The 11,361-nt window shown below is 45.0% G+C and overlaps 1 protein-coding gene across 1 annotated transcript in view; it reads left to right on the top strand.

The window, feature by feature from the left end:
* Positions 1–11,361, top strand: part of DNAH14 (dynein axonemal heavy chain 14) — a 293,744-nt gene that overhangs the window by 278,537 nt on the left and 3,846 nt on the right. The window contains exons 81-82 of the mRNA XM_077779923.1: positions 10,264–10,376; positions 11,176–11,315. Of these exons, the coding sequence (XP_077636049.1) occupies positions 10,264–10,376; positions 11,176–11,315 (253 nt within the window). The remainder of the gene's footprint in view (positions 1–10,263; positions 10,377–11,175; positions 11,316–11,361) is intronic.

Raw genomic sequence — 11,361 nt, 5'->3', positions numbered from 1 at the left:
CTCGTCTTCCCTGTGAGGCATTCCCCCCCCCTCCCCCCCGCTCCGTGCCTGAGGTGCCTTGGGTGGGGTCTCCTCCTTTTCCCCCTCTGCACCCACTGCCTCCCTCCCTCCCACCAAGGGTCTGTTTGGCTACTGTGTCTCCTTCTGGCCCTTTTTGATGTGGCCTCTTCCACACTGAGCTGTGACGGGTCTGTCCTGCCAGTTGTTGGGTTGTTTTCTGTTCGCTGACACTGATGTGGGACCCCCTGGTCGTATCCGTGGATGGGGCGAGTGCAGGGTCTTCCTGTTCCACCTTCTTCCCCAGAAGCCTCATGTCTGGTAATTTGTATAAAATTTCAAATATTTCCAAAGAAAACATAAGCTACTTTTTCCAGTAAAGCAAGCTTGGTTATTTGAACCAATTTATAAATGAAAATAACTAAAAACTCTTGATTAAAAATAAGTAGGGAGCAGGGGGTAAAATAAGAAAGCCTGTCCCTGAGCCGTGGTCAACTCCAAGTCCTCCCCTGAAAGGCTCTGCAGCCCAAGTCCAGGGTGAAGGGCACATGGAAACGCAATCAGAACGCCTCTCAAAGCATAAGAGACCTTCAATCTAAGCCCCAAGGAGTCACACACATATTTTGCAAAAATAGCCAAACATACATAAAAGAACCGTGTGTGAGAACCATAGCAAAAATATAGTACAGGGCGCCTGGGGGGCTCTGTTGGTTTAGTGTCAGAGTTCAGCTCAGGTCATGATCTCACAGTTCATGGGTTCAAGTCCAATGTCAGGCTCTGTGCTGACAACTCAGAGCCTGAAGCCTGCTTCAGCTTCGGTCTCCCTCTCTCTCTGGCCCCTCATGCTCTGTCTCCCTCTCTCTAATATAAAAAAATATTTTAAAAACTAATAAATACCTAAATAATAAAATAGTACAGAGTGACCCAAACACTTCAGACATTTGAATCATCAGATATAGATTACAACAAAATACTTCCTGTGTTTAAAGGAACAAAGATATTTAAACAAGCTACATAGTTTAAAGGAATAAGAAACCGTTAAAAATTACAGAGCAGATGTGAATAAGAATCCAGAAATGAAAACTACATTAAATAGAACATAATAGTATACATAGGTTGGGCAGGAGGTTGGCCATTGCTGAAAAGAGAATTAGTAAGCCAGAGAATGGAACAGAAGCACATATCCAGAACATAGCCCCATGGTGACCGAAGGATGGAAAATATGAAAGAGCAGTTAGGATTCGGGCGGCAAAGTGAGAAGCAGGACAGCGAGAGGTCCAGGGAGAGGAGAGCAGACAGAGCAGAGGCAGTGACTGAAAGAGATGAGAATTTCCCAGAATTAACAGACGTGAGAAATTCAATCCCAAGCAAGATAAAGTCTTAAAAAAAACAAAAAAACACTTGCACACAGATACATGATCACAGAACTGCAGAAAATCCAAGGAAAATCTCAAAAAGAAGCAAGAGGAAAAGTAACATTCGAAGACATGAGAACAGTATCTTCAATATGTTGGAAGAAATGAAGTGTTACACAAAACTATATAGATGAAACTCTGGTTTCTAAACTGAAGATGAAATAAAACAGGCCAAAAAGAGAAAAGAACAGAGAGAATTCATCATTAGCAAATGCTAATAATGGGAGCTCACTGACGCACTGCAGGCAGAGGGGAAAGGAAGGCCTAAGTGAGAGGAGGAAAGGAAGTGGTAAATCGATCCCGACAGAAATCGGGCTGAGTGTCCACCTTTTAGAGCAGGACAGGATGCAGACCAGCTGAGGTGGACACACCAAGAATAATGGATAGGCGAGGCCTGGGGAGTGTATGGAATTTTTAGGTCTCATATTATCAAGAAGGAGGCTACTTAACAATGACCTGTAGACTTGGACGGCTTATGTATGCGTGCTATGGTTTTTAGAGTAGCCACTAAAGCAGTCAGAAAAAAATTGTACAACTTCCTGAATCTCAGAGGACAGAGAGAAGCTGCTTATGTTGTTTTGTAAATGAAGAATTTTTAAGATCCAAGATGGCATACACAGTCTGATCTCGACTTCACAAATACATAAACCCTTGCACATGGGTGTTGAGACATGTACAAAGATATTCAGAACATTGTTTGTCACAGTAAAATACTGACAACAGTTCCAACGTGTCACCCACAACAGGATGGATAAATACATGGTATATTTATACAACAGATGATACAGTCGTGCAAGTGAATGAGTCACAGCCACAGCCTCATCAACAGGATGAAACTCAAAGACGATGACAAAACTACACACAAAAACCCTTATGTATACAGGTCACTCCTCACCACTCATGGATTATGTCTTTGCCAACTCTGCTGCTTGTTGAAACTAATTTCTAACTCCAAAACTACTCATGATGCTTGGGGAGTCATTTACAGAGGTACTAAGTGGTGAAACATTTCAGTCCCCTCCATGCATACTCCCCACTGAGATCAAACAGGTGACATCCGGCTTCTTGTTCTAGCTCTCCGAGTATCAAGTGCTCTCTTCATCATCTGTTTAGTGCCACATTTTTCACGTTTGTACTTTTGGTTGGTGATTTTGCTGCTTAAAATGGCAATGCTGAAATGCTGTGTGGAGTTCCTGCCCAGAAGGCTGTGCTGTGCTTTATGGAGAAAATACATGTGTTAGATAAGCTTTGTTCGCTCATGAGTTATGGTGCTATTGGCATGAGTTCAGTATTAATGAATCAATACCATCGAGATGTGTTTAAACACAAACACGCATAAAACAAGATCATTTATTGATTAGGTGACAGAAATGTGAACAGCAGCAATAGCTCAGCGCTCACGAATCCAGTGTTTATGGTGGCTTCAGGACACGTAAGGTGCAGCAGCTATGTGCAGAGCTATAGACGGAGAGAGAAAGGGCTGGAAGAGAATGTGCAAACATGACAAATTTTCTCTGGGTGATAGAATTCTGAATGATTCTGTTTTTGCCTTGTCCCTTCTATATGTTCATACTTAGATGGTGAGAATATATTGCTTTTTTGTAGACAGGAAAAAACTGAATGGCCCTTTTAAATTAAAAAATAAAAAGAAGCAAAACAGAAAGATGAATGATGAGTGGTCCATAGCCTTAAGTGGAAAACCAGATCATAGAAGCACAAAATGTATTAGAACAAGAATGAAATCAGCTGTGAAGCTCTGGCAGCGTGGGGAAGGAGATGGGCAAGGATTATTGAAGAGGTAACATGATGTCGAACACAAAACCGTTGCTCCCAAAGTTAAATTCTCCACTTACAGTTGGCACTAGTCTCCCTCAAACCCTGAATACACCAGATTAAACACCTGTATAGTGGGGCACCCAGGGGACTCAGTCACTTGAGCGTCTGACTCTTGATTTCGGCTCAGGTCATGATCTCACGGTTCATGGGTTCAAACCATGCATCAGGCTCTGTGCTGACAGTAAGGACACTACTTGGGATTCTCTCTCTCCCTCCCTCTCTGCCACTCCCCCACTCGTGTTCTCGCTCTCTCTCCTTCCCTCAATTTTTTAAAAAAAACCTATATAGATACATCAAAAGATGGTTAACATCATTTATCATCAGGAAAATGTGAATTAAAACCATAGTGAGATACAGTTTCGCACCCACTGGAGGAGCAGAATCCAAAGGTCAGATAATAACAAGCGTTGCGGGGATGTGGAGAAGGTGGAGTCCTTGCGTGCTTGCTGGAAATGTAAAATGGTGTGGCCGCTCTGGAAAATGGTCTGCGAACGCCTCAGAAAGGTGAACAGCCACCATCCTACCCAGCACTTCTACCTCAGGCGTATGGCCCAGGGAAACTCAAACCCAGTCACGCCAAAACCTGCCAGGCATGTTCACAGCAGCGTGATCTGTAAAGCACTCCAGCGTTCCTGACGAATGGAGACAGAATGTCGTAGGTACGCAGACATGATACGCACAAGCACGTCTATACCATGGAACGTTATTCACCCATCGAAAGGACTGATGTACGGACATACTACAGCCTGAGTGACCCCTGGGAAACATTACAGGAAGTGAAAGCAGGCAGCCTGGGAAAGCCACATGTTATTTCACTTCTTTCTGAAATGTCTAGAATAGAAAAGTCCGCCGAACTGGGAAGGAGATGAGCCGTCACCCGGGGTGGGGTGGGGGGAGGGGAGGTTGGTGAGAGCATCGTTACAGGTGTGTGGGGTTTTGTCTTTAAAGGATGAAAATGTTCTGAAATTGACTGTGGTGATGGTTCCAGAAGCTGATGAATGTACTAAAAACCATTTAAGTGAGGACATTTTATGCTAAGTTCTATGTCAAAGTTTTAAAAAACCTGCCCACAAAACCCAGAGTCACAGAAAGTGATGACCACTGTGTGCAAACCGGCACGGAAGGTTGAGGCGCGGGGTCCACGGACTTCTCACGGTCAGAATGACAAGAGCTCGAGAGGATCGCGGGGCCCCCCTGCCCCAGCACCCTGACTTTACAGACACGGGAACTGAGACACAGAGAAGCTCATTTGTGACAGGTCTGGGATGCCCATAAGTTCAAGGTCAGGCTGAGAGAATACGGCCCCCGTGGGTCACTAGCCGCACAGTCACCCATGGCTGAGTCCACCTCCGTGCCAGAGGGATCCAGGCTGACGCTGGCCAGGGAGGAATGTCTGGCTCGGACACGAGGTGGGCAGCGGGGCCGTGCACGGAGTGGGCAGAAAGAGCTGCTCTTTGAGGGCAGATGACCCCAGCCTGATGAGGACACAGAACATCGGAGGGTCTAGAAGTGCTTTCAGTTGCAGCTACTGAAGAAAACTGGATGAGAGTATGGGCCACAGAGCAAGATCTTGGTAGATAAAGATCAAGATAGAAACACAAACATACAGGAGAATATTAGCCAGCGAGAGAAACGAAGTACAGACACGCAGTGGCATGGATGAGCCCTGGAAACGTGCGCTGAGTGAGCCAAGATCTAACACGGCCGTGGGTTAGATCTGGGAGCAGCCGGAGGAGGAGAAGGGATGGTCTAGGCAACACCCACTGGAAGAGGGAGGGAAGCGGTGGAGGAGCCAGCGAGGAGAGCTGGAGAGAAGGTTAGGATAGAAAGTGGTCATGGGGGGTGGGGAGCGGGCGGCGGCGGTGATGCGCAGAGTCAGAAGCTGCAGAGAATGGGTGCGGAGCAGGATGGGCGGGAGGGGTGGGTACGAATAAGGAAAGTAGAAGCTGCTCGTGACTTCTAAAGAAGTGACAAAGGCCATAGGTTGAATCTATGAACAGGTAACAGAGTTAACTGGGGGGTGGGAGGGGCGGGAATGGGATCTACTGGCAGCAACATCCAAGCACATGACACCACGTCACCAACCATAGTCACCATGTTGTCCACTAGCTCAACTTAATCTCATAAGATTTTTGTCCCTTGACCAACATCACCCCCATTTCCCAACCCCACCCCCAGCCACCACCACCCTATTCTCAGACCCTACAAAATTGGGTTTTCTGCCTTTTAGACTCCACACATAGGGGATCCAATATCTTTCTCTGCCTGGCTTACTCCACTCGGCATAATGCCCTCTGGTCCGGCCATGTTGTTGCAAATGGCAGGATTTCCTTCTTCTTTTATGACTGAGTGATACTCGATTGTGTGTGCGCACACCACGTTTTCCTTTTCCGGTCATTCATGGAAAGCCATTTGGGTTGTTTCCACATCCGTGCTGTTGTGAATAAAGCTGCAATGAATGTGGGAATGCACATATCTGTTCAAAACACTGATCTCAGTCCCTGCATATGTGTGACCTGGGGTGGGATTGCTGGGTCATGTAATAATTCAATTATTTTTTTTTTAATTTTAATGTTATTATTTATTTCTGAGCAAGAGAGAGAGAGAAAGAAAGCATGAACAGGGGAGGGTCAGAGAGAGAGGGAGACACAGAATCTGAAACAGGCTCCAGGCTCTGAACTGTCAGCACAGAGCCCGACGTGGGGCTCGAACCCACGAACCGTGAGATCATGACCTGAGCCGAAGTCGGACGCGTAACTGACTGAGCCACCCAGGCACCCCTAATAATTCAATTATTAAGTTTTAAGGAGCTACCATACTGTCTTCCATATGCCTGACCATTTTAGATTCTTAGTAACAGTGTTTAAGGGTTTCCTTTTCTCCACATTCTCCCCATTTGTCATCACCTGTTCCCTTGATATTAATCTTCCTGACAGGTGTCAGGTGATCTCTCCTTGTGGTTTGGTTTGCATTTCCCTAATGACTGATGTTGACTTTTCATGTACCCATCGGCCATTGTAGTTTCCTTGGGAAAATGTCTCTTCAAGGTCCTGCTCCCGTTTTTTAATCAGATTGATTTTTTGGCTGTTGAGTTGGATGAATGCTTTATATACTTTGGATTTAACCCTTTGTCAGAGAGATGGGTTGTGAATATCTTCCGCCATTCTGTAACTTGCTTTTCCAATTGATTGTTTCCTTTACTCTGCAGAAGGATTCTAGTCCCATGTTTATTTTAGCTTTTGTTGAATGTGCTCTGGTATCTTATCCAAGCAATCATTGCCAAGACCAGTGTCAAGGATCTTTTTCCATAGGTTTTCTTCTAGAAGTTTTATAGTATCACATTTTACATTTAAGTCTTTGATTCATTTCTACTTCACTTTTTTAAAATTATTTAAATTCAGATTAGTTAACATATTGTATAGTATTAGATTCAGGAATAGAAATTCTACTCCTGAAGTAATGATGCATCACTTACATACAGCACCCACTGCTCATCCCAACAAGTGCCCTTCTTAGTGCCCATCACCCATCTACCCCATCCCCCCCAATTCCCTCCAGCAACCCTCAGTTTGTTCTCTGCATTTAAGAGTCTCAGGGTGCCTGGGTGCCTCAGTCAGTTAAGCATCCGACTTCAGCTCAGGACATGATCTCACGGTTCATGGGTTCAAGCCCCGTGTCGAGCTCCGTGCTGACAGCTCAGAGCCTGGAGCCTGCTTCAGATTCTGTGTCTCCCTATCTCTGACCCTCCCCTGCTCATGCTGTCTCTCTCTCTCTCAGAAATAAATAAAACACTTAAAAAAAGAAGAGAGTCTCTTATGGTTTGCCTACCTCTCTGTTTTTATCTTGTTTTTCCTTCCCTTCCCCTATGTTCAATCTGTTGTGTTTCTTAAACTCCACATACGAGTGAAATCATATACTTGTCTTTCTCTGACTTATCCTGCTTAGCATAATATACTCTAGTTCCATCCATGTTGTTGCAAATGGCAAGATTTCATTCTTTTTGATCACCAATAGTCCATTATGTATATGTGTGTATGTATATGTGTGTGTGTGTATGTATATATATCCACTTTGTGTGTGTGTGTGTATCCATGTATATATATACCACATCTTTATCCATCTATCTGTCAATGAATATTTGGGCTTTTTCCATACATTGGCATATGTCCCTTCAAATCAGCATTTTTGTATCCTCTGGATAAATACCTAGTAGTGCAATTGCTGGGTCATAGGATGGTTCTGTTTTTAATTTTTTAGGAACCTCCATTGTGTTTTCCAGAGTGGCTGCGCCAAGTTTGCATTCCCACCAGCAGTGCTGTGGGAACTATCCTTCCCAACATCTGTCATTGCCTGAGTTGTTAATTCTAGACATTCTGACAGGTGTGAGGTGGTATGTTATTGTGGTTTTGATTTGTATTTCTCTGATGATGACTGATGTTGAGCATTTTTTCATGAGTCTGTTAGCCATCTGGATGTCTTCTTTGGAAAAGTGTCCATTCGTGTCTTCTGCCCATTTCTTCCCTGGATTATTTGTTTTGGGTGTGTTGAGTTTGATAAGTTCTTTATAGATTTTGGACACTAACCCTTTATCTGATATGTCATTTGCAAATATCTTCTCCCATTCTGTCAGTTGCCTTTCAGTTTTGTTGATTGTTTCCTTCACTGTGCAGAAGCTTTTTATTTTGATGAGGTCCCAATAGTTCATTTTTGCTTTTGTTTCCCTTGCCTCTGGAGACGTGTTGAGATAGTGGCTGCGGCCGAGGTCAAAGAGACTGTTGCCTGCTTTCTCCTTTAGGATTCTGATGGCTTCCTGTCTTACATTTAGGTCTCTCATCTATTTTGAATTTATGTTTGTGTATGGTGTAAGAAAGTGGTCCAGGTTCTGTCTTCTGCATGTCGCTGTCCAGTATTCCCAGCACCATTTGCTGAAGAGACTGTCCTTATTCCATTGGATATTCTTTCCTACTTTGTCAAAAATTAGTTGGCATTTGTGGGTCCATTTCTTCTTCAATTTCATGAGTGGTAAAAGATAGGGATCCAATTTCATTATTTTGCATGTGGATATCCCATTTTCCCAGCTTCTTTTGTTGAAGAGACTGTTCTTTTCCCCAGTCTGTGTTCTTGGCACCTTGTCAAAAATTAGCTGACCACGTATGCCGGGTCTTCTGTCTGGGCTCTCTATTCTGTCCCACTGGTCTATATGCCTGTTTTTATGCCAATACCATATTGTTTTTATTACTATAACTTTGTAAGATACCTTAAATCAGGAAGTGTGATGCCTCCAGCTCTGATGTTCTTTTTCAGATTTGCTTTGGCTATTTGGGGTCTTTTGTAGTTCCATACAAATTTTAGGATTTTTTTTTCTCTATTTCTGTGAAAAATGCCATGGGAATTTTGATTAGAATTGTATTGAACCTATAAATCACTTTCTACAGATTTTCCTGTAGAAAGAATTTTTTACAATATTCTTCCAATCTAAGAAGACAGGAAATCTTTCCACTTATTTGTGTTTTCCTCAAGGTCTTTCACCAGTTTTGTATAGTTTTTAGTGTATAGGTCGTTTACCTCCTTGTTGAAATTCAGTCCTAAGCATTTTGTTATTTTTCATGCTATCTACAGACAGGATTGCTTTCATGATTTCTCTTTCAGATAGTTTCTTGTTAATGTGTAGAGATGCAACTAATTTCTCTGTGTTGATTTTGTATTCTGAAATTTTACTGGGTTCATTTATTAGTTCTAACAGTTTTTTTGAATATTAAAGGGGTTTAAAAAAATTTTTTTTAATGTTTATTCATTTTTGAGAGACTGAGAGAGACAGAGCATGAGCAGGGGAGGGCCAGAGAGAGAGACACAGAATCGGAAGCAGGCTCCAGGCTCTGAGGTGTCAGCACAGGGCCCAATGCGGGGCTCAAACCCATGAACCATAGGATCATGACCTGAGCCAAAGTCAGATGCTCAACCACCTGAGCCACCCAGGTGCCCCTTTAAGGTTTTCTGTATATATCACCTGCAAACAGAAATTTTACTTCTTCCTTCCCAATTTTTATGCTTTTGATTTCTTTTTCTTGCCTGATTGCTGAGGGTAGGACTTTGTGTACTGTGTTGAATAGAAATGGCAAGAGTAGACATCCTTGTCTTGTTCTTGATCTTAGAGGGAGAGGCTTTTAACCTTTCCCTGTGAGTGTGATGTCAGCTACCGTCTTGTCACGTGTGGCCTCTGTTATGCTGAGCCACATCCCTTCTCTGCCTAGTTTGTTGACAGTTGTTCTCATGGGAGGATATTGAATTTTTCACGTGCTTTTCCTGTTTACTGAAATGATCATAGGATTTCTTATCCTCCATTCTATGCCTGTGCTGTGTCACATTGTTTGATTTGCCAGGGTTGAACCATCCTTGCATCAGGAATGAATCCCACTCGATCGGATTATGATCCTTTTAGTATGTTCCTGAATCCCATTTGCTAGTATTTTGTTGATGATCAAACGAGGAGGATTGAGTGTTGGGTGGTTGTGTATTTAGGATAAGAGCACATTAATGAACATGGTGCAACATGGAAAGCTGAAGCTTTGGAAGAGAGAATATTCTCCAGAGAGGCTGTGCAGGACATGGGGCAGGGTCCAGCTGGAAGGAGAAGAGGCAACTCATCAGTAGTTGGTGAATGAGTTATGGGATTTGGGAGGGGGCGGGGGGAGCTGGAATTGCTCACATTTAATGGCACATCAAGAGCAGGGGGGAGGAGCAGGTCAGTGGACTTAAAAAGAGCGAGAAAGGCGTTTGGCCAGAATGGAAACATCAGGCACTCTGTCCGAAGCACTGTTACAATAACACTGCTCTCCCTGGGTGTCAGTCTTTGGGTTCCCCACTGGGTGCTCTGCGCTGGCAAATGGCTTCCTCCTGCCATGTGTCTCCCTGGCGAGTCTGTTCCCAAAGTTTGCAGAGATGTCCCAACGACCCCAAAGACGAATCTTAAAAAAAAAAATTTAAAACTGACATGCCTGTGTCTGCATCCCAACAGAAACATGCCTACAAGTCCTGTAAGCCCCTGAGCTCCTGGGTTAATGATCTCATCCAGCGAGTTAATTTCTTCAACACTTGGGCCAAAATGGCTTACACCGCAATACACCATCGGTATGGAGGAAATCCGCTTTGCATCTCTTCCTTAATTTTGCTTAGAACGTAACGGTTTACCATGTAATTTCATATGGCTGGACTTCTGGGTTCTCAGAGCAACATGTGAATTAAGCAAGGGGGCGGAGGGGGGGAGGTGGAGGGGGAATAGTGGTGTTCAGTTGAGGATGGAGACCTGGAGACACAAAATGCCCTGAACCCGTCCATGGTCCCTCCAGTCGAGGACAGATAAGACCAGACTTGGTACTTTCTCTCTGTCATTCTACACTCTGTCCTGTGACACCAGCAGGGGGAAAGCGCAGAAGGAAGTAAGAATTAGTTACGGGAATTTTTAAATGTGTTTAACACGTGCCATGTGAATGGCACGAGTGCAGCTAACACTCCAGGGGCACCCACGTGTCACAGGCCCTCACGGAGCTGACGGCCGCCCTGTGAGAGGCCACGGGCCTGGCCGTTCACCCCCCTCCTGTTGGAGGGAGTAAACGAGGCATGAGCAGCCCGCCCAGCATCTCATAGCCGGCACGTAGGAGCACTGAGATTTGAACGTGGAAAGTCTGCTGGTGCCACTTACCTCCGAGCGGACACTAGGACCTGTCCTCAGAGTCAGCCAACCCACGTTGCCTGAATCCACTGCTGCCCAGCAAGTTACGGTCCCACCCGTAGAGCCACAGCGGGGTCTCTGCTGAAGGACGAGCCCAGGGCCCCGGGGGGGTAGGGGGGAGACCGGGGAGCTCCTGGCCACGTGAACTACTTGGTGCCAGTGCCGCTGAGCTCCCGGCCCTCACTCTGCCCCCTGCAGGTATGTGAGGCTTGTCACCGCCTGGAAGCGGCCTAGCTCGTCATCCACCCAGACCCCCAGATACTCTAATGACAAAACCAGTGATTTCTTTGAAGGATTTCCGGCGAGATACTGGCTCCCAGCTTTCTTCTTTCCGCAAGGTGAGTGTGAGAGCAGGGCCGGCTCCCACCCGGCCTGTGCACGGTC

Source organism: Crocuta crocuta, unplaced genomic scaffold (genome assembly GCF_008692635.1).
Source record: "Crocuta crocuta isolate KB4526 unplaced genomic scaffold, BGI_CrCroc_1.0 scaffold322, whole genome shotgun sequence".
NCBI lineage: Eukaryota > Metazoa > Chordata > Mammalia > Carnivora > Hyaenidae > Crocuta > Crocuta crocuta.
Note: the sequence above shows the minus strand (reverse complement) of the source record. Positions and strands in the feature narration are given on the sequence as shown.